Source organism: Microcebus murinus, chromosome 8 (assembly GCF_040939455.1).
Source record: "Microcebus murinus isolate Inina chromosome 8, M.murinus_Inina_mat1.0, whole genome shotgun sequence".
In the NCBI taxonomy this organism is placed as follows: domain Eukaryota; kingdom Metazoa; phylum Chordata; class Mammalia; order Primates; family Cheirogaleidae; genus Microcebus; species Microcebus murinus.
Window position 1 is genome coordinate 48,366,828 of NC_134111.1, and position 23,398 is coordinate 48,390,225.

The 23,398-nt window shown below is 37.0% G+C and overlaps 2 protein-coding genes across 7 annotated transcripts in view; one reads left to right on the top strand and one right to left on the bottom strand.

The window, feature by feature from the left end:
* The first annotated feature begins 1,326 nt into the window (after positions 1 to 1,326).
* Positions 1,327 to 20,786, top strand: KLHL41 (kelch like family member 41). The gene is made up of 6 exons (XM_012781884.2): positions 1,327 to 2,528; positions 6,309 to 6,466; positions 6,587 to 6,694; positions 9,388 to 9,573; positions 16,147 to 16,293; positions 20,112 to 20,786. Exons 1-6 carry the CDS (start codon positions 1,419 to 1,421, stop codon positions 20,221 to 20,223), a joined length of 1,821 nt encoding a protein of 606 aa, XP_012637338.2. The 5' UTR covers positions 1,327 to 1,418; the 3' UTR covers positions 20,224 to 20,786.
* FASTKD1 (FAST kinase domains 1) overlaps positions 20,650 to 23,398 on the bottom strand; it is a 37,879-nt gene continuing 35,130 nt past the window's right edge. For all 6 annotated transcript variants that reach the window (XM_012781889.3, XM_012781890.3, XM_012781892.3 and 3 more), the window contains exon 16: positions 20,650 to 23,224. In XM_012781889.3, the coding sequence (XP_012637343.1) occupies positions 23,129 to 23,224 (96 nt within the window). In that variant the 3' untranslated portion in view covers positions 20,650 to 23,128. The remainder of the gene's footprint in view (positions 23,225 to 23,398) is intronic.

The following is a 23,398-nucleotide window of genomic DNA, read 5'->3' on the forward strand; positions in this document are numbered from 1 at the left end:
ATAGTATTTCTACAGCCTTGCTAACAATATGATTATGTAATAAAAGTAATGAAGAACTATATACCATCTATATATAAACAAAGAAACAGTTTTCCTTCAAATCATGACTTCTGCATTCCATAATTAATATGTTCTATTATAATCAACAACTTATTCTGGTTATATATTCTTTCTTAAAAAATATCTAAGGCCTATTCTTCAAATTGTATAACTCAGGCGTCCTCAAACTATGGCCCGTGGGCCACATGCGGGTGTTTTTGCCAGTTTGTTTTTTTACTTCAAAATAAGATATGTGCAGTGTGCATGGGAATTTGTTCATAGTTTTTTAAAACTATAGTCCGGCCCTCCAATGGTCTAAGGGACAGTGAACTGGCCCCCTGTTTAAAAAGTTTGAGGACTCCTGGTATAAACTGATGTAGGACTTGCTGATTTTGCTGTGTTCTGGTGATAACATTGTTCTCATGGAGTTATACCAATTTTTTAACCTTTTATTTAATGGAAGATAATTTTCAGCACAAAATTACACAATATCTTTAGTGATTATATTTGTGTGTGGGGGGGGTTCTTTTCCTAGTGTTAACTTTTAACTTTTTTTTCTGGTCTTGATTCCTTTTAACCATTTGCCTTTATTTTACTTTTTCTTATTACTGTTTGCCACATCAAATCTTTAGTACAGCAAGACAGAATGTGAATAAATTAAATAATTTTATAACTTAATTCAATATTAATTATAGCTTTTCCACTTAAGAATAAAGATAATTTAGAATGTTTTAGAAAATTAGCAGTTTCTCTGTATTTATTTCAATTATGATGTAAAAGTTTTATAAAATTTTAGTACATAAGTAAATATCTTTAAGTTTCCTACTTCTAAAGGAAAAAAATCTATATCCCACTGTTTTGAGTGGAAGATAAAAATTTGTATTTAATAACTATTGGAAATAGGATCTTGCTTATGAGTATTCAAATGAACTCACCTCATATTCTTGACCTCTGCATCATTAATTCAGAGAGCTAAGTAGCTTGCCACTAGAACATTTTTAGAGGAGTGACTCACTTTTATGATTTGTTTTTCTGTTAACTCATTATTTTCTTGCAGTAGCCTTGATTAGCATATCTTCTAATGCTGTATGTATTTTAAAGCTTTCTACTTAAATGTCTAGTTTCTTAGCTGTTTCGTTAGTGATTAAAAGTTCCAGTTGTTACTTTCAATCTATAACAGCTGCAAGAACAACTCTATCCAAACGGGCTCTCCTAAATTCCCGTTGTTAGAGTTGGTATCTATATTTAGCTGGTGGGATTAAATTGCAAAGACTTCAAGCTGGGCAAAGCACACTGATCTGCCTTTTTACAGCTAGACCTGTGTGCTACAAGGAGCTAAGGCTTTCAGTGTCCCCTTCCTTACCCAGGTTACTCACAAAATGGATTCCCAGCGAGAACTCGCAGAGGAACTGCGGCTTTACCAATCCACCCTTCTTCAGGATGGTCTAAAAGATCTCCTGGATGAGAAAAAATTCATCGATTGCACCCTAAAAGCAGGTGACAAAAGTCTTCCTTGCCACAGATTGATTTTGTCAGCTTGTAGTCCTTACTTCCGTGAGTATTTTTTATCTGAAATTGATGAGCAGAAAAAAAAGGAGGTAGTGCTAGATAATGTGGATCCTGCTATACTTGATTTAATCATCAAATATCTGTACTCTGCCAGTATCGATCTCAATGATGGAAATGTGCAAGATATTTTTGCATTGGCCAGCCGCTTTCAGATTCCCTCGGTGTTCACAGTCTGCGTTTCTTATCTTCAGAAAAGACTTGCTCCTGGTAATTGTCTAGCCATCCTGAGATTAGGACTACTTCTTGATTGCCCGAGACTTGCCATTTCTGCCCGTGAATTTGTGTCTGATCGCTTTGTACAGATTTGTAAGGAAGAGGACTTTATGCAACTGTCTCCGCAGGAATTGATCTCGGTCATTTCAAATGACAGCCTAAATGTAGAAAAGGAAGAAGCAGTGTTTGAGGCAGTGATGAAATGGGTGAGAACAGACAAGGAAAACAGGGTTAAAAACCTTAGCGAAGTGTTTGATTGTATCCGTTTTCGCCTTATGACAGAAAAATATTTTAAAGATCATGTTGAGAAAGATGATATAATTAAAAGCAACCCAGAACTCCAGAAAAAAATCAAAGTCCTAAAAGATGCTTTCGCAGGCAAACTCCCAGAACCTAGCAAAAATGCAGAGAAGACTGGGGCTGGTGAGGTGAATGGTGATGTTGGTGATGAAGATTTACTTCCTGGTTACCTGAATGACATTCCCAGGCATGGAATGTTTGTCAAAGACCTCATCCTCTTGGTTAACGACACAGCTGCAGTGGCTTATGATCCCACGGAAAATGAATGCTACCTTACTGCACTGGCTGAGCAGATTCCCAGAAATCATTCCAGCATTGTTACCCACCAAAATCAGATATATGTGGTAGGAGGACTGTATGTGGATGAAGAAAATAAGGATCAACCTCTACAGTCATACTTCTTCCAAGTAAGAAAGGCTATTTTTATATAAGTAGAGGCATACAGGGAAGGTTGGTTATTTATCCAGTTAGCCAATTAGTGAATTATTCAGGCTGTTTGCATTTTACTCCAATTGATGTCCTATTCTAGTCCCTTGCACTTTCATTACTTAAAGGGTTAACAGAGAAAAATATTTGACAGCTTGCTAGCATTTAATAAAAGGTTTGATGAATAACGGAGTTCTAATTAATGTTTAACTCATGACTTAAGATTTTCTTTATACTCTTTTACCCAAAATGTCTTATTTATAGTTTATGGTGACTGTAATTCTTCAAAGCCTAGTATTTTAGTAAAAACTAAATTCAATCTTGGACACTCTTGCCTATTAAAATTAGGTGAATGTATTTCCCTAAATCAAATTATTTCCCTAAATCAAAGTACACATTACAAAGAAGTAATAATTGGTCAGACTGTCTACCTTCTTCTAAGTTTCCTTGAATTGATTTGAAGTTCTTAGAGGTAGCATTTCATCTCTTATTTATGGTTACTGCCTAACATATAATTTTATTGAAAATGAAAAGAACTGCTTATATATTCTAAACACTTTGGATTATCTCCTAGGAAAAACTGTCTTATACCAGTGTCACTAATTTGCATAGATGATATTTATAAGTTTTTATGACATCACATTTATCTGCATCAGAGATGTACTTAGACTTTATTACAACTTAACAATTTTTTTTGCTTCTGGGATAGTCAGGGTATTAATAATTTGTTTTGTAAAACCACATAAGTTTCCAGAAAAACAAATCCTCCTAAACTAATAGACCCTTTACAGTTTGTTTGAAGGGAGTTTGTTTCATATTATCAATGCATTATACTTTATCAGTTTATGAAGGAGTCAGCTTAACTTTTATCTTCAATAATGCCAATACTGATATTTTGCAGCTTACAACTAGCTCAAAAGAGTTGGTTTAGGTCATAGCTAATCATGGCATAGGGCTTATGGAGACTTGAATTGGAAAGGCCAAAGATAAGCAAGTGTAGAATGTCATACCACAGTCACAGTATGCTCTCAAAGTGGTGACATACTTTGCATTCACAAGTAACTACCTTTAATCAACTTTTCTAATCTTGAAAAATGCAGTTGTAATAATACATATTATTTCTTAATTTTCAAAGTTCCAGTGAAGAATGTTATCATACATATTTGAATGTGGGCCAGAACATTTCTTAAGTCCTAATTTTAAATTCAGATAAACTTCAGAAAGGGCAAAATCAATGAAAAAGAGTATAAATATATCCAGGAAGTAAAATAATACCCAAACAGATAGATAACAGATAGTTACCTAGAAATCAGATTCAAGGAAGTTATAGCCATAGAATAAATTCCCCAAAACTCCTAGAGATTTTTTTATTTTCATATTTAATTTATTAAATATATTCATAACACAGCCCCTTTATTTTCAAGTGTTCAGTTTAATCTTTATTCTCTTCCCATCCTATTACTACCCTCACTTTTACTGAAACAGCTTCTCCTTTCTGGTTCAACAAACCTGCTTGATGTTCTTTATAGCTACAAAAACAGTTACACAAAATTGGAAGGTCAACTTCCTGTCATTACCCATGTCTTGCTGCCCGTAAAAGGCACAAAAAGTAGAACAAGATGCCAGGACAAAAACACCTGACAATAAAAGAGAGTTTTGACTTAACAAGGGAATATTCATTTGAAAATTTAAGGCTCTTTATTTTTCTGCTTGGTCACAGTTAATTTAGAAGTAATTTGACCTTTGATTATATGCTGTAAATAGATTATGAGAATTTTTTACCTAGGTAAAAGAAGTTTTTTCCCACCCCATAGAATTAGTAGATTCATCAAATTTTTGAACAGGTCTTAAAGTAATCTAGGTTCAAACCTAATTTTAAAAATGAGGAAACTGGAACCCAGAGAGGTTAAATAGCTTGATAGCTCATCTGTAGAGCCTGGCAGGTAGTCTACTAGAAAGTGCCCTAGGAGTGGTAATATGGGAAAGTAAACAATGCTATACAGTGTGGGAATTAAGCCCTCAGGTTTGGGATTATGATGGCTGCTGTTCCATTCTTTAAAACAAACTACGGACAGATAGCTTAGATTTGAATACCACCTAAAAGCTCTGTGAGTTTGGGCAAATTAATCTTTCTGTGCCTCAGTTTCCTCATCTGTAAAATGATGATAAAAGTGCCTACTCTGGAGGATGAGATTACCTGTGTAAAACATTTAGTTCAAAGTCTATGACAACAGTCTAAACTCCATAAATGTTCATTATTATTTCCACTACATTACACACCATCTTCTTTTGTTGTTGTTGAGACAGTGTCACTCAGTGTCCCTGGGTAGAGTGCAGTGATGTGGTTGTAGCTCACTGCAAGCTCCAACTCCTGGGCTTTGAGCGATCCTTTGGCCTCAGCCTCCCCAATAGCTGGGACTACAGGTGCATGCCACAACACCCAGCTGGTTTTTGTTGTTTTGTGTATTTTTTTTAATTTTTGTTTTTCTTTTTTATTTGGTAGAGACAGGGTCTCACTGTGCTCAGCCAGGTGTCAAACCCCTGAGCTCCAGCGATCCTCCTGCCTCGGCCTCCCAGAGAGCTAGGATTACAGGCATAAGCCACCGTACCCAGCCCACACCATCTTATTGATCAAATAATTTTTTTCAAAAATGAAAACATAAAGTATCAAAGTCTAAATGTTGAAATTAGTGAATGTAAAGCTAACAATGCATGTGTGGGATTAAACCCCTCATGTCATCTAGTCTTAACTGGAGCATTGTTTAACTTAGGTTACTAGATCAGAGATAGGCTTCCACAGACACCCCTCCCTATACCACAGCCATATATATCCACATCTATTCTTGGTATCCAGTGAATCTGGGTTTTATTTATTTTTTTTTCTGCAATCTAGGAGGGCACCAGAAAGAACAACAAATCTACTGCTGTACTCTCTCAGAAAACAGTTTTCTTGTGCCTTGGTGTCCTAAAATGCAAAGTAGAAGATCTTAATATTACCAGTAGTAAGTGCAGAGACAGATACCAGCCATGCAGAATCACCTACCTCATAGTATGGACACTAGGAGGGCCAGCTTAGGCTTGCAGAAGTGCAATAGCAACAACAAGCAAAGCTGCCTCTTAATATAAATCAAAACAATAGAGAAGGATATTTCAAATAGCTCCTAATAAATGACTCGAGAATTCACTTTAACACCTGCTTATATCAGAAATAGTAAAGCAAAACACAGAGAACCTAAAATTTTTTTAAAGAAAGAGAAAAGATTGCCTAACCTCCCAGTTGTCTGTGGACTGAGCGACAGGTCCAGCTGTCTCAGGTGCCAGCTTGGGGAACATGTTAAATATAGCATGCAGGGGTCATTCACATACTGTGACTGTCCCTACACTGACAACTCTCTTTCCCCAGTGTCCTAAAAGTATCAGTCAGAATCCCTTGTTTCAAAGCTGAACAGGGAAACATGGAAGAAAATTTGACGAGAAACCTCACAGTTCTAATCTCTGGTGATTCTATTTTATATTCTTTCTTTTCTTTAAGTCTTGAAGATGTTGGTACTTTTATCTATTTTGGTATGTGAACTAGATTTTCTCATTCTTCTTGGTAATTATAAGCTAAGATACTTTGGGATTATACTTTCATCTTGCTTCTGAGATCTTTGACTATCTCAATGAATTATAAACAACACACAAAATATAGAATTTTTTTGGTACACTTGTAACTTTTTTCTAACAAGCTCCACAATTCCTCTTCTTTTTTTTTTTCTCAGCTTGATAACATAGCATCTGAGTGGGTTGGACTTCCACCTCTGCCTTCAGCAAGGTGTCTCTTCGGTCTGGGAGAAGTAGATGACAAAATCTATGTAGTTGCAGGCAAAGATCTTCAAACAGAGGCTTCATTGGATTCAGTGTTATGCTATGATCCTGTGTAAGTTGGCATGATATTCCTGTTCCCTAAGCATTCAGGTATATAAGTGCCTACAACATATTCATATTTTTATACCCTGAAATTTACTGAAAGCTTATCAATTCTATCATCTAATTTTAGGGCTACAAAATGGAATGAAGTAAAAAAACTTCCTATCAAAGTCTATGGACATAATGTGATTTCACATAAGGGGATGATATATTGTCTAGGAGGAAAGACAGATGACAAGTAAGTACCTTGAATTCTCCTTATGATTTATATCCAAATGTGTTTTTTTTATTAGGTTTCCTGCCTCTTTTCATTTGAATCTATATACTGAAATGGGACTTAGTTCCCATCATATTTTGGAGGTAAAATTTCAAAATAAAATTTCAAAAGTTATTGAAGGATATTATAAATGATTTCCAAAGGAAAACTATACAATTTAAAAGTTACTAAAGTCAATATGTGGACACCCAGCATAGTATTAGGAACAAGCATATCTCAATCATAAGCATTCTCAAAGTGGAAATGCAGCATCTAGGAACAAAATCAAGTCTTTAGCTGATTTATAAGTGTATTTTACTACAATAAAATCAACAAGTTTCTTATTCATTTAGCCATAAATAGATAAAAATTAAATGTACTCTATAATGTGGCATTTATATCTTCTTAAACAATAATGCATAAAAATATTGTGGATTTATACTTTATGTTCATAAGAGGGAATTTAGATAGGTCAATTTAAAACCAAAAGTATGCTGATTTGAAAAGAAGGCTGTTATTTCTTCAACAATGTTTTACTTATTTACTCCCTGACAGAGGTGATATTCAAAATATTTAATAACTAATCAAAAACAGGCTCTCACTAGCACCCAGTCTCTTATGAGAAAACAAGGATAAAGTTTCATATATTAACCTAATTTGATTTATAGGCACTTCTCAAGGAAGAGGTAATTAGGAAAGACATCTTACAACTTAGAGAGAGGAGAAGTGAGCTCAGAATGCTCACAGTCAGTTAAGCCACTGGCCTGTCTGGTAAAATGGGCATTTTCAGTTTAGGTAGTAAGAACTTATCTCCTGCCCCTGGAAACTCTGCCTGATTTGGCTTATCATCATTTGGCCACTGTTTAATTAATAGAGATGTCCAATCCTGGAAAGGAAACCAAAATTAAGAATTTTAAGGACACACCAGGAGAGTAAACTATGCAAATGTGTTAGATATAAAGAACTCTTTTCTGGAGTTAATAATTAATGGTTCTGGCCAGGCGTAGTGGCTTGCGCCTGTAATCTCAGAATTTGGGAGGTCAAAGTGGGAGGATCACTTGAGACCAGGAGTGCAAGACCAGCCTGGGCATAATAGCAAGACCCTTTCTCTACAAAAAACAAGAAAAATTACCCAAGCATGGTAGCATGCACCTATAGTCCCAGTTACTCAGGAGGCTGAGACAGGAGGATTGCTTGAGCTCAGGAGTTCAAGGTTGCAGTGAGCTGTGATAGTGCCACTGCATTTCAGCCTGGGTGACAGAATGAGACCTCACTTCTAAAAAAAGTATAATAATTAATGGTTCTCATTCAATTAAAATTATATATATAGCATATAGTACAGAAAATGTGATTTTAAAAAGCAGTGGTTTTTATATAATCTATCCACATTCAAATATATTATGAAATTTTTATATTTCCTTAAACCCAGCTATTCGTATCAAAGTTAAAGGAAGGTATATTATAAGGTTAACCAGTTCCTTTTTTTTTTTTTTTGAGACAGAGTCTCGCTAGTTCCAATTCTTATTTGGGGCATTTTTCCTGTGTAAACGGAATGGAAAATCTCTACTAAACAGTGTTCTGACTTTGGAAACACAGGAACCCTGCCAAATGATTTAAATTGTTTCCTTCAAGTAGCATTAGTAACTAGGAAATTGATATGTCAGTAAGAAGCATACAGTTCTTGTCAGTGAGAATATATTAATCTTGAGAATATGATTAACCAAGACAACATTGCTTGATAAATGTCAAAGTCAATAACTTTGAAATGAGTCATTATCTAAAAGTAAGTGCTTAACGGCACTAGTTCCCACTAATGAATTTGAAGAATATGCTTTTTGTATAATGCTCTTAACAAGAAGTTTTCAAGTTATATCCATAGTCAATTATTAGAGGAAATGCTTCTACTCCAGATATCTGGTCTTTTATAAGAAAAAAAATTGTCCTCACAAAAAGCTGGGCTTTTTTTTGTATTACCAAATATATCCAGTTAATCAATTATTATTTGGAATTCTGAACTCCTATCACTAAATTATGGGTAACTTTAAGGAACCATAGGAGCATACTAAGAAGAATAATTCAGATGAATCCAGCTTTTTCTGGCAGCATTAGCACATAAAACTTTTCTCATTACTCATCAGCCCAGATGATTAGTTTTCTAACCTATGGTCTCAGATTTCTTAAAATGCATTGATATACTAGTGACAGTGTAAAATGAAATGAACTATCATATTAAATTTAAAATAGGTATTTTTGAATTTAATCATTTTTTAAGTTGCCCAATTCATTCTTAGGATATTCATATAATACACATATTTTTGTTAACTAAGGCATAATAAAAGGTTTGTTTTTTTACTCAAATAGAGTAAAAAAAGTCTTCCACTGAATTTAGTAGTATATGGGACTAAAATCTATCGTGCCTGAGCTTCTAAGCAAGTTGCCTAGAAGTAAAAATACCCTACCTTCCAGTAGTATAATTATTATAAAATAGTTTTGATCCCTACATTTGCAATTGTCCTTTGCTTAGTGGCATATGTTAAAATTAAAAATTCTTTGGAGTTTTTCTGATCCTCTGCTATATGACATTTCTTATGAGAAGCAAAGCCAAATTATTACTGAAAGTGCTTTCAAAAAAAGAAGGTTCTAAAAGGAATATTTGTTGTTTTTTATATTTGCAGAAAATGTACAAACAGGGTATTTATCTTCAACCCCAAAAAAGGAGACTGGAAAGATCTGGCTCCAATGAAAACTCCTCGTTCCATGTTTGGAGTGGCAGTCCACAAAGGCAAAATTGTGATTGCAGGAGGTGTCACTGAAGATGGTCTTTCAGCTTCAGTTGAAGCTTTTGACCTTACAACTCATAAGTGAGTTGCTGTATCTTAATACAGCATATAAACCACTGTACATTTTAATTGTTAACTTTGGCTAAACACTAAGTTTTCTAATTAGGATGTGGGGAGGGGAGGACAGGGAGCCATAGATTAAAGAGAAAGTGTTTTCATTTGTGTTTCTTTTGCTGTTACTAGGTATAAAACTCCTCTAACACTGTGATGCATTATGTGTTTGCAATGTAGAACCCATGACCCTCAAGTTAATGTTGGCATGTTCTGTTTGTCTTTACTTATTATTAATTTTGTGATTTTAGTCATACAAAGGTATTACTTCTGAATAACTGCATACATGTAGATAGATATACATATAGAAATATGTTTCAAATCAAAGTTTAAGGATGAGAAGATCTTTACTTAATTTAATGATTAACATCCATAGGCTGGGCGCGGTGGCTCACGCCTGTAATCCTAGCTCTCTGGGAGGCCGAGGCAGGCGGATCGCTCGAGGTCAGGAGTTTGAAACCAGCTTGAGCAAGAGCGAGACCTCGTCTCTACTATAAATAGAAAGAAATTAATTGGCCAACTAACATATATAGAAAAAATTAGCCGGGCATGGTGGCGCGTGCCTGTAGTCCCAGCTACTCGGGAGGCTGAGGCAGGAGGATCGCTTGAGCCCAGGAGTTTGAGGTTGCTGTGAGCTAGGCTGACGCCATGGCACTCACTCTAGCCTGGGCAACAAAGTGAGACTCTGTCTCAAAAAAAAAAAAAAAAAAAAAAAATTTATAAAGTATGAATGCTTCAAAAGTTCTAATTCCTTTATGCTCTTTACAATTTTCTTAAAATTTTCATTTTTAAGCTTTTATTGACTTAATGTGAAAAGACATTTGAAAGATATTCTTCACATAAAATTGTTTTTTTTTAAATTATTGAGCCCACACATTTGGATTAGTATATACTTTGTATGCTATTTTAGCAATGAGGAAAAATTAGAGCTATTATTATTATTATTAGAGCTATTATTATATATTATTATTATTAGAGCTATTATTACTCTTTTTAGGAACCATATATGCCGGATTACAAAATAGACTTTAGTATCTAAAAATCACAAGGAACTTTTATGAAACAGGATTTAAATAAACCTTAAAAATGTTTTTGGGCCAGGCATGGTGGCTCACGCCTGTAATCCTAGCACTCTGGGAGGCCGAGGCAGGAGGATCGCTTGAGGTCAGGAGTTCGAAAGAGCGAGACCCCATCTCTACTAAAAACAGAAAGAAATTAATTGGCCAAATAACAATATATAGAAAAAATCAGCCGGGCATGGTGATGCATGCCTGTAGTCCCAGCTACTCAGGAGGCTGAGGCAGAAGGATTGCTTGAGCCCAGGACTTTGAGGTTGCTGTGAGCTAGGCTGACGCCATGGCATTCTAGCCCAGGCAATAAATACAGTGAGACTCAGGCTCAAAAAAAAAAAAAAAATGTTTTTGAAGGCTATGTAATACAGGTAAACATTCATGATATAAAGTGAAAGAAGCAACACATGAAATTGTAAATAATCTATCTTCTTAGTTTGGTTCGTATGTATGGATGCTTGTATGTACATGCTTTCTTAAAAGATGACAAAATTACACCAAAATGTTGCTTATGATTATGTCTAGAAGGTGTGATTATGGGGATATTTGTTTTCTTGTATACCTTTTTGTACTTTTCTGATTTTCTACAATGTAAATATATTATTTTTATAATTAGAAAAACATGTTTAAAGAAAAACTATTAGGGCCAGGCGCAGTGGCTCACACCTGTAATCCTAGCACTCTAGTAGGCCAAGGCGGATGGATTACTTGAGGTCAGGAGTTCAAAACCAGCCTGACCAAGAGTGAGACCCCATCTCTACTAAAAATAGAAAGAAATTAATTGGCCAACTAAAAATATATAGAAAAAATTAGCCGGGCATGGTGGTACATGCCTGTAGTCCCAGCTATTCAGGAAGCTGAGGCAGGAGGATTGCTTGAGCCCAGGAGTTTGAGGTTGCTGTGAGCTAGGCTGACGCTATGGCACTCTAGCCAGGGCAACAGAGTGGGAATGTTTCTCAAAAAAAAAAAAAAAAGAAAAGAAAATAAAAGAAAAGAAAAACTATTAGGTCTACTTCAATGCCAGGGTAATATTAATAGAGAGCTACCCAAATAACTAATTCATTCTAGATTCTTGATACTTCCAACTAATTTGATTTGATTTGATCTCAAGTTGTGCTATTTCAGATAGCTGTTAACATTAAAAAGTTCCCTTGGGCCAGGTGTGGTGGTTCACACCTGTAATCCTAGCACTCAGAGAGGCTGAGGCGAGAGGATCCCTTGAGTTCAGGAGTTCAAGACTCGCCTGAGCAGGAGCAAGACCCTGTCTCTACTAAAAATAGAAAGAAATTAGTCAGGCACATGCCTATAGTCCCAGTTAGCTGGGAGGCTGAGCCAAGAGGATAACCTGAGCCCAGGAGTTTGAGGTTGCTGTGACCTAGGCTGATGCCACTGCACTCTAGCCTGGGCAACAGAGCAACCTCTGTTTCAATAAATAAATAAATAAAAAGTTCCCTTAAATCCTTTATAAAAATAGATGAAGTATAAATCATTAAAAAGAAATTTTCCATTCCTAGTTTCAAAACTGTCCTTATCATATGCTTTTAAAAAAATTTCTCTTCTTTCAATTCTTTTTTTTTCTTTTATTTCATTATATTATGGGGGTACAGATATTGTTAGGGTTACATATATTGCCCCTGCCACCCCTCCCCACTGCTGTGCCAGAGCTTCAAGTGTGTCCAACCCCCAGGTGATGTGCACCACACCCATTATGTAAGTATACACCCTTCCCCCCTCCCCCCTACCTGCCCACCACCCAATAAAAGATTTTTTTCTTTTTGGCATTTTGGTTACCTTGTATATCTTTGCCTCTCCCTAAGAAGGCTTAGAAGCATTCCTTTCCCCCCTACAATGCTTGCCACATCTCTAGGATGTGGGTCTCCCCCTGCCCCAATCCCTGGTGAGTACTACCACCATTTGAGCACCATAGTTTTAATCAGTCAATACCAATTTGATGGTGAGTAGATGTGGAACCCATTTTCCTTGTCTTGTGTTGCCTCACTTTGGATAACAGGCTTACGCTTAATCCAAGATTGCATAAACGGTGCTAGCTCACTGTCATTTCTTAGAATTGAGTAATATTCCATTGTGAGCATATACCAAATTTTAATTATCCACTCCTGAATTGACGGGCACTTGGGTTGTTTCCATGACCTTGCAATATTGAATTGTGCTGCGATAAACATTCAGGTACAGATGTCTTTATAATAGAATGTCTTATGCTCTTTTGGGTAGATGCCCAACAATGCTATTGCAGGGTTGAATGGTATTTCTATATCTAGCTGTTTGAGGCATCTCAAAATTCTTTTCCACAAAGGTTGCACTAATTTGCAGTCCCACCAGCAGTGTAAGAGTGTTCCTGTCTCTCCACATCCTCGCCAGCATTTGTCGTTTTGGGATTTTTTTATATAGGCCATTCTTGCTGGGGTTAGGTAGTATCTCATTGTGGTTTTGATTTGCATTTCTCTTGATTAGAGATGTTGAGCATTTTTTATATGTTTGCAGGCCATTATTCTGTCTTCTTTGAAGAAGTTTCTGTTCATTTCCATTGCCCATTTCTTGATGGGGTTGTTTGATTTTTTCTTGTTAATTCTTTTAAGTTCTAGATAGATTCTTGTTATTAGACCTTTATCAGAAGTGTAGAGAGCAAATATTTTCTCTCATTCTGTGGGTTGTCTATTTGCTCTAATGATAGTTTCCTTGGCTGTGGAGAAACTTTTTAATTTGATCCGATCCCATTTGTTTATTTTTGCTGCTGCAGCAATTGCCTTGGGGGTCTTCCTCAAAAATTTTTTGCCTAGACCAATGTCTGACAGGGTTTTCCCAACATCTTCTTCTAGGATTCTTAAGGTTTCATACCTTAGGTTTAAGTCTGTTAATCATCTTGAGTGAATTTTTGTGAGAGGTGAGAGGTAGGGATCCTGGTTCAATCTTCTGCATGTAGTTAACCAGTTTTCCCAGCACCATTTATTCAAGAGGGATTCTTTTCCCCATTGTATATTTTTGTCTGCTTTATCAAAGATTAGGTTACCGTATAGTGAAGGTTTCATCTCTGGTATCTCAGATCTATTTCAGATATTGATCCTTCTGTTCTTATGCTAGTACCAGGCTGATTTAACTATTATTGCTTTATAATACAGATTGAAGTCAGGAAGACTGATGCCTCCCAATTTGTTCTTTTTACTTAAGATTGCTTTGGCTATACGAGGTTTTTTTCTGGTTCTATACAAAGTGAAGAATTATTTTTTCTAGATCTGTAAAGAATGCTCGTGGTATTTTGATGGGGATTACATCAACCCTTTGCACTCGGATGTTTTTTTTTTTTTTTCTTTTTTTATCTTTCCTTTTATACGTAACTTTTGCTGTGATACACTCGGATGTTGAGTGTGGATAATGTCGAGTGGATAATGAGAAAAAAGTAAGCGAGTGCAAAGAGTTAATTCTGTAGATCACTTTAGGTAATATTGACATTTTAACAATATTAATTCTACCGATCCATGAACAAGGTAGATTTTTCCATCTGTTTAAATCATCTGCAGTTTCTTTTTTTAGTGTTTTGTAGTTTTCCTTATATAAATCTTTTGTATCTTTCATTAAGTATACTCCTAAATATTTAATTTTCCTTGGGGCTATAGTAAAGGGTATTGCGTTTTTGATTTGAGTTTCTGCTTGAGTTTCTGCTTTGATTTGAGTTTCTTGGCATATATGAATGCTTCTGATTGTGTATGTTGATTTTATAACCTGAAACTTTACCAAATTCATTTATTAAATCTAGGAGTCTCTTGGATAAGTCCATGGGGTTTTCTAGGTATAATATATCATCGGCGAAGAGCAAGAGTTTGATCTCATCTGCCCCCATTTGGATGCCCTTAATACCCCTCTCTTGCCTGATTGCTATTGCTACCACTTCGAGCACTATGTTGAATAGAAGAGGAGATAGTGGGCATCCTTGTCTAGTTCTGGTTCGAAAAGGAAATGATTTCAATTTTTCCCCATTTAGAATGATATTAGCAGTGGGTTTGTCATACATGGATTTGATAAATTTAAGGTATGAGTCATCTATGCCTATTTTGTTAAGAGTTTTCTTTTGAGACAGAGTCTCATTGTGTTGCCTGGGCTAGAGTGCCGTGGCATCAGCCTAGCTCACAGCAACCTCAAAGTCCTGGGCTCAAGCAATCCTTCTGTCTCAGCCTCCCTAGTAGCTGGGACTACAGACATGTGTCACCATGCCCCGCTAATTTTTTTCTATATATTTTTTTAATTGGCCAATTAATTTCTTTCTATTTTTAGTAGAGACAGGGTCTTGCTCTTACTCAGGCTGGTTTCAAACTCCTGAACTTGAGCGGTCCTCCTGCCTTGGCCTCCCACAGTGCTAGGATTACAGGCGTGAGCCACTGCGCCCAGCCTTATCATATGCTTTTTTTAAAAAAAAAAATAGTTTTTATTATTTATTTAAAATTTTTTTTTCTTTCTTTTTTTTTCTATTTTTAGTTGGCCAATTAATTTTTTTAATTTTTAACTTTTAGTAGAGATGGGGTCTCGCTCTTGCTCAGGCTGGTCTAGAACTCCTGAGCTCAAATGATCCACCTGCCTCGGCCTCCCAGAGTGCTAGGATTACAGGTGTGAGCCACTGCCCATGGCCATCATGTGCTTTTTTTTTTTTTATTTTTTATTTTTTTTTGAGACAGAGTCTCGCTTTGTTGTCCAGGCTAGAGTGAGTGCCATGGCGTCAGCCTAGCTCACAGCAACCTCAAACTCCTGGGCTCGAGCGATGCTTCTGCCTCAGCCTCCCGAGTAGCTGGGACTACAGGCATACGCCACCATGCCCAGCTAATTTTTTATATATATATCAGTTGGCCAATTAATTTCTTTCTATTTATAGTAGAGATGGGGTCTCGCTCTTGCTCAGGCTGGTTTTGAACTCCTGACCTTGAGCAATCCGCCCGCCTCGGCCTCCCAGAGAGCTAGGATTACAGGCGTGAGCCACCGCACCCGGCCTATATCATGTGCTTTTAATGCAAAAGATTTGGAGATTTCTTGAGAAAAGTTGGAGATCGGGATTTTTAAAAATTTGTATTAGTATTCAAATAAAATCTAACACAGTAACAGGTTTGAGGTCTAGGAGTCCTACACATGCGACAAAACCGCCACTGTTTGTAACACAAGTTTGGTAACCACTACAGAAGGTACTAACTGATGAAGCAGTCTAGGATTGACATTCTTAGGGATTTATAGCTAATATGGTTACATCTTTCAAATTAAGGAATTTTAAAATATTTTCGAGCAGCAAACTTAATCTTCTACTTTTAGATGCCTGTAATATTTGAATTTTTTTTCTTTATCTTTTTTTCTTTTGACCAAATGGTGACTGATGGACATATTGATTTTTTAAATTATAGTTTTCTATAATTGTTCAGTAAATACATTTGGCATTTCTTTTATGTTTTACATTGACTGTGTTTTCAATAATACTTAGATGGGAGGTAATGACTGAATTTCCCCAAGAAAGAAGCTCCATCAGTTTGGTCAGCCTAGCTGGATCTCTGTATGCCATCGGTGGTTTTGCTATGATTCAACTGGAGTCAAAAGAGTTTGCACCTACTGAAGTCAATGACATATGGAAGTAAGTTCAATCCAATTTTCAGAACCACATATTAAATCAGATGACTGAGAACTGATAAACAATTTTGTAGTAAATAATAAGTGAGACTTTACCAACATGCAAACTACTTCTTAGTAGTAGACTAAACATTTGGAACCCATTTGAACTTTTGCACATGCCACTTACTTTATCAAGTACTATTTCTAATGTGAGCTTGGGAAAGAATAGAAAAAACTGGAGATTTGCAGGGAACAAAGAGGTTAGAATTAGCAAAAAGGTGAGATGGGAAAAGGCTAGAAGCAGTTTTAAAAAGGGATGAAATAATTAGGGCTGGGAAGGTTAAGGTTTTTGGAAAAAATGGCCATGTACCATGTATAAATACACAGTGATTCTCAACCCTGACTACATATTGCAATCACTAGGGATGCTTTAAAAATATACCAGTGCCTGGGGTTTTGGGTCTCTACTTCCTAAAACCATCCCAGATAATTCTAATGTGCAGCCAGGGTTGAGACTGATGTTAAGAAATTGTGCTATCAAGGCCGGGTGTGGTGGCTCACGCCTGTAATCCTAGCACTGTGGGAGGCCGAGGCGGGAAGATCGCTCAAGGTCTGGAGTTCGAAACCAGCCAGAGCAAGAGCGAGACCCTGTCTCTAGTAAAAAGAAATTTACTGGCCAACTAAAAATATATAGAAAAAAAATTAGCCAGGAACGGTGGTGCATGCCTATAGTCCCAGCTGCTCAGGAGGCTGAGGCAGAAGGATTGTTTGAGCACAAGAGTTTGAGGTTGCTGTGAGCTAGGCTGATGCCACGGCACTCTAGCCTGGGCAACAGAGTAAGATTCTGTCTGAAAAAAAAAAAAAAAAAAATTGTGCTATCAGCTGAATATCACCCAAGCCACCATAGTTCTTAAGGGTAGTCAAAAGCCACTCTGCCCCAGCAGGAAAAAGTTACAAGTAGTGAAAGAAAGTACAGCATCTTCTGCTAAAAGTGGCCCTTATGTTGCTAAGAGGAACCTGAAAGAGGGATCCTCACTGATTGTGGTTTATTTTGCAATTAGGGCAGTGGTTCCCAAACTTGCCTGCACATTGGAATCACTAAGTTGTTTCAAAAAGTACTAGTGCCTCTGTCCCACTCCCACTGATTGTGATTTAATTGGTCTAGGGTATGGTGTGTGCTTTGGAATTTTTTTTTCATTTTTCTGAGAGAGTCCCACTCTGTTGCCCAGGCTGGAGTGCCATTGCGTCAACCTAGCTCCCAGCAACCTCAAACTCCTGGGCTCAAGCAATCCTTCTGCCTCAGCCTCTCAAGTAGCTGGGACTACAGGCCGGAGCCACCATGCCTAGCTAATTATTTTTTTCTATAAACTTTTTAGTTGTCCAGTTAATTTCTTTCTATTTTTAGTAGAGATGGGGGTTTCGCTCTTGCTCAGGCTGGACTCGAACTCCTGACCTCGAGCAATCTTCCCGCCTCAGCCTCCCAGAGTGCTAGGATTACAGGTGTGAGCCACTGTGCCCGGCCTGTGCTTTGGAAATTTTAAGAGTCCCTGGATGTTTCTATGTGTGCAGAGAAGTTTGGGAATCACTGCTTTGGGGAAGAGGAAGAGGGGGCATTCCTCACTATCTGCTTGGCAATAAAATGTTAAATTTAGATACTAGTATATTCTAATTTGGAGTAATATTTGGAGCATGATTCTCAATCTTTGCTGCATATTAGAATCACTTGGGGAGTTTTAAAAAACCTCATGCCCAAGCTACACTCCATGCCAATCAAGTCAATTTCTGGGGGTAAGACCCAGGTACTCGTATCTTTAACATCGCTAGGTGGTTATATTGTGCAGTTAAGTTTGAGAACTAGGGAACCACTACAGTGGTTTCTAAAGCAGCATCACCATCACCTGGGTGCTTGTTAGAAATGCATATTCTCAGGCCTCCCTTCAGACCTGCTGAATTAGAAACTCTAGAGATGGTGGGGCCCAGCAATCTGTGTTTTAACAAGCCCTCCAGGTGACTAGGATGTGTACCAAAATTGAGAGCCACTGATCTAGATAAAGGTAGCTGCCTACTTGCTCTAGTGAACCTCTCTCTATCCTCACATACAAGAAGACAAAAACTCCCAGTATACCACATTCTAAACCTATAGACCCTTTTCTTATGATGTGTCCATGCTTCTAGCTTTTCTTGAAATCATTCCATTATTTAGGATTGACCAAACTGAAAGTAAAAATATAAGTGCTAGAAAGCAAACATTTTTAAGCCTCATTTAACCTCAACCTCCTATTGCTTAAATATGGTCATTTTTTTCTTTATGCCATTTATAAATATTCTTTATCTCTTATTTTGTTGCCCTAAATTTTTATAATTAAGATTCTTCCTTTTATTAGTAGAACATTTTTGTCTATTTTCCTCTACATAAAAATCACTCATAGCACTCTGGGAGGCAAGGCGGGTGGATTGCTCGAGGTCAAGAGTTCGAAACCAGACCGAGCAAGAGAGCAAGAAAATTAATTGGCCAACTAATATATATAGAAAAATATCAGCCAGGCATGGTGGTGCATGCCTGTAGTCCCAGCTACTCGGGAGGCTGAGGCAGAAGGATCACTTGAGCCCAGGAGATTGAGGTTGCTGTGAGCTAGGCTGATGCCAGGGCATTTACTGTAGCCTGGGCAACAAAGCGAGACTCTGTCTCAAAAAAAAAAAAAAAAAAAAAAAAAAATTAGCACCATAATACAAGTGTTGAGAATTAATTCTGGAACACTGATGAAATTAAGTCAATGTATATTTCTAATTTTAATAATTATTTTGAATTTCATTCATTCGTCTGAGAATGATTTGGGGCAGAGGTGGGGAACCTGCGGCCTTTAAGGCCACACCTAAGGACCTAGAAGGCCACACGTGGCCTTAAGCCTACAAGTTCCCCACCCCTGATTATTTCTTATGTTCTAAGTCTTAATAGCTCCTGGAGGAAAGAAGATATTAAGATAGATAAGTATATTATTTATCCTCAGATACCTCTGGGCTAGTTGAGGACATAGATAGAGGAGAAAAATTAAAATAGAATAATTGCTATAATAAATATAAATATAACCATATAACGAACTGTGTGAGAAATGAAGAGAAAGGAACAAACGCTGCCTGAATAAGGTGAGAGAGCCTTCAGAAAGCAGGTAGCATTTAGGAGTTTTTCACATAGAGAACATACCAGGCACCAGGCAGAGGAGACATGTTAGGTACACATGGTACAACAAGGGAATTCAAGTTGTCTGTCTCTTTATGACCTTAAATATTCAGAGTTGAAGACAATTTCTTACCCAAAGTCAAGTGCAAAGTCTAAGAGTAGTCCTCAAACAGAATAAAGAAGGGGAACAAATTATTATGAAGTAACAACTATGTATCAGGTGCTATGCTAGGCACTAGTGTATAGAACAACTGAAATCATTATTAAGGCTACTATTAATAACAGTCCCTATTATTCCCAGTTCTTACTCTTAGGAATAGTCTGTTTACCTTGACTCAAAGAGACCAGTCATCTTCATCAGTCCAAAGATGAATGATTAATTGCTTGGGTATCTATTACTCCTCTTCTCTGAACAATCTTTGATTCCCAGAGAAGGCTGAACTGCCTAGGCATCCAGATTAAATACTGTGGCAGTAAATGCAGGCATATGCTCATTCAGAGGTGTATTTGGAGAGGAAGTCAAGTGTTATTCAATATGGCAGATACATCCTCTTCTGAGGAAGAACCACAAGGCTTTTTCAAAGATCCACATTTGTATACTAAACATGGGGAAATCTATAGAACTAAGGCTGCTTATTGATTACTTTTTTTTCCTCCATCAGGTATGAAGATGATAAAAAAGAATGGGCCGGGATGTTGAAGGAAATACGTTATGCTTCAGGAGCTAGTTGCCTAGCAACACGTTTAAATCTCTTCAAACTGTCTAAACTGTAAACAAGGTGACAAAACATAATAGATTGGGAGGTAGTTTGTTTGGTAAATAGGGCTTTAATTCATTCTGTTTTTTAAAAGCTTGTACAGAGATTCATGTAGAAATTATTCAGAAAGTTATTGTCTAAAAGTGAGCAGTAGGTATCAAAACCTCAAAGTCATTAAATCTTCAATCTAATGATTAGAGCGTAAAAACATTTTCTAGTAAGAAATTAAATATCCAGTTAAACAAATTATTTATTTCGTCTATGTCTCACTCAATGGATCATAAGGAAGGTTCCTAAATTTGAGCTGTTTACTAATCCTTTCATTTGCATTGTTAGGGTAACTTTACGCTCATTTTCTGTTACAAATGGAACTGGAGAATGAAATATGCACATTTACATTTTTTAAAAAGTTAAAAATATCAAAAGCCTTTCCTTCTGCTTTAAAGAGGACAAGAGTCCTGTGCATTGTATCAAAGATTACCTGCCATAAGAAGACTTCGGAAATGCTTTTTAAAGAGTTTAATAAATGGGTCTCATTTGAAGGGGAAAAGTCTCTAAGTAAAAGTAGTCAAATTCAAATGGTCTTTCTTTTTTCTCCATTCTTTTTGCGACACTGGCATATTATTCGTGATTTCCAAATCAAATTTTAAAAATTTTAAATCTAAAACGAAGTAAATTACAGTGTTCAAGCCATTAACTACAGCGTCTGTGGCAGGAGGGTAGAGGAGCACCCTCAGGAAATGGACGGATTCTTTAAACTGCTGGGGCAGAAGCTGGGGGCAGTGGGTAATGTGAAGAAGGATATGTACTCATTGATTTAAATTTTAGATATATTTTCCATGAAAGGGCTGCCTATTTGCTAAATTTCTGAACTCCTGGGGTCAAAGGATCCTTTCACCTCACCCTCCTAAGTAGCTGAGACTACAGGCGTGTGCTACCAAACCTGGCTCATTTTAGTATTTTAAACATGTACTTCAACTAAGTCGAAACCAAGTATCAATGGAGCAAATTACATGTAGGACACATATTTTAAAGCTGTCACACTCTGGCTACCAACTTATTTGGAACTTAGTGAATTTAGATGGTCGTGGAGTCAAAAGATAGCCAAGTTTCAGATGGCCATTTACCTCCAGCCCTACCGGGTTGCCTGTGGGTGGTTTTCAATGGCTTTCTGCTAAGCACAAATGTGTCATTCTTGGAGAAAGGGTTGAGAATTATATTCACATAGCAGGCCCTTAGTAACTATTTTATTGAATAAATGTGTTATGAGACAGATTAAAAAATCATTATTCCCTCAGCATGTGTAGGATCAGACCAGGTCAAGGTTGGTCCACTCAGCTATTACCCCATTACTTTGCTTCCATTTAGAAGAAAACTCACATCTCCTCCTATTTTCTCTTAAACCCACCAGGCTTTCACATTCAACACTTCACCAAAACAGGCTCTTTTCAAGGTACTAATAATTTTCATGTTGCTAAATTTAATGAACATTTTTTCAGTCCTCATCTTACCTGACCTGTCAGCAACTGCTATAACTACTCACCTTCTCCTACAAATGCTTTTGAGAGTTGGCTTATAGGAAGTATTACTACTGCTTTCTCTGACTTTTCTTCCTACTTCATTGGCCACCCCTGCTTAGTCTCCTTTGCTGGTTCTTCTTTTTCCTCTTGATCTCTTAATGTTGAAGTGCCCTGAAACTTAGTTCTCAGAGCTCTTTTCCATTCATACTCTTCTCTAATCACATCTTAAGTGATATTTATTTATTTATTTGAGACAGAGTCTCGCTTTGTTGCCCAGGCTAGAGTGCCATGGCATCAGCCTAGCTCATAGCAACCTCAAACTCCTGGGCTCAAGCAATCCTCCTGCCTCAGCCTCCTGAGTAGCTGGGACTACAGGCATGCGCCACCATGCCCAGCTAATTTTTTCTATATATATTAGTTGGCCAATTAATTTCTTTCTATTTATAGTAGAGACGGGGTCTTGCTCTTGCTCAGGCTGGTTTCGAACTCCTGACCTCAAACAATCTGCCTGCCTCGGCCTCCCAGAGTGCTAGGATTACAGGCGTGAGCCACTGCACCCGGCCTCTTAAGTGATTTTATCTAGTCTTATGGCATTAAATACTGCTGACAACTTCCAAATTTTTTATCTGGAGCCCGGACCTTTTCGCTGACCTCCAAACTCATTTCTTAAATTTTCTATTTGATAGATCCACTTATATGTTTAAAAGGTATGACAAACTTAATATGTCTAAAATAAAGTTGTGACCTTCTCCCTATCTAGCCCCTTATCTTGCTCTTCCCATAGCCTTCCCTATCTCAGTTAATGGAAATGACATGCTTTTAGTTGCTTTAGGACAAAAATTTAGAAGTATCCTTGACTCCAGTTTCTTTCATACCTCATATCTAATCAATGAGCAAATTTTATTAACTTTACCTTCAAAATATATCCAAAAATCTCACCATTGCTCATTACCGCCAATGCCATTATTCTCTCCAAACCTCCACCCATTTCTTGCCTGGATTACTGCAACAACTTTGTCATGGGTTTCCCTGCTTACACATGTGCTACACTGCAGTCTTGACCCATCTCAACAAGGTAGCCAAAGTGATGCAATTAAAATGGAAGTTTTTACAATTCTTTGCTTGAAACCCTCCAATGGCTTCTCTTCTCACTCAGAGTATCCCTGAGAGCATATAGATTTGTCTCTGTTATCTCTCACCTTTTCTCTTATTATACTCCCACCTCCCTAACCACTTGTTCTGTTCCAGCCACGCTGGATCCCTTGTCATTCTCAAACACACAAGGCATATTCCTATCTTATGAAACTTATACCTAATATTTTTTAATTGAGTCAGGCCATTTAATTAAAACAAGTTCAAATATGACATTCCATGATAACTCATTTTAAATAAAAACTACAATCATGATTTGCCTTCTCTAAATATACGTTCTCTTAGGTAGTCCATCCGAGCATCCTTTGTTGATAGAGCCATAGAGTTCCATTCAAAATGAGGGATCTGTAAAATAAGTAATGCAGTTTGAATGAAAGTTTTAAAAGCAACAACAAAAGACATGGCAGAATATGTATAAGCACTACTGAGCAAAGCTGTAGGAATCCTATGTAAATTAGTTTACATAAGCACAGCCTATGAATCTTTTTTGGAAGCCAAGTGGATCCCTCTTCCCAATAT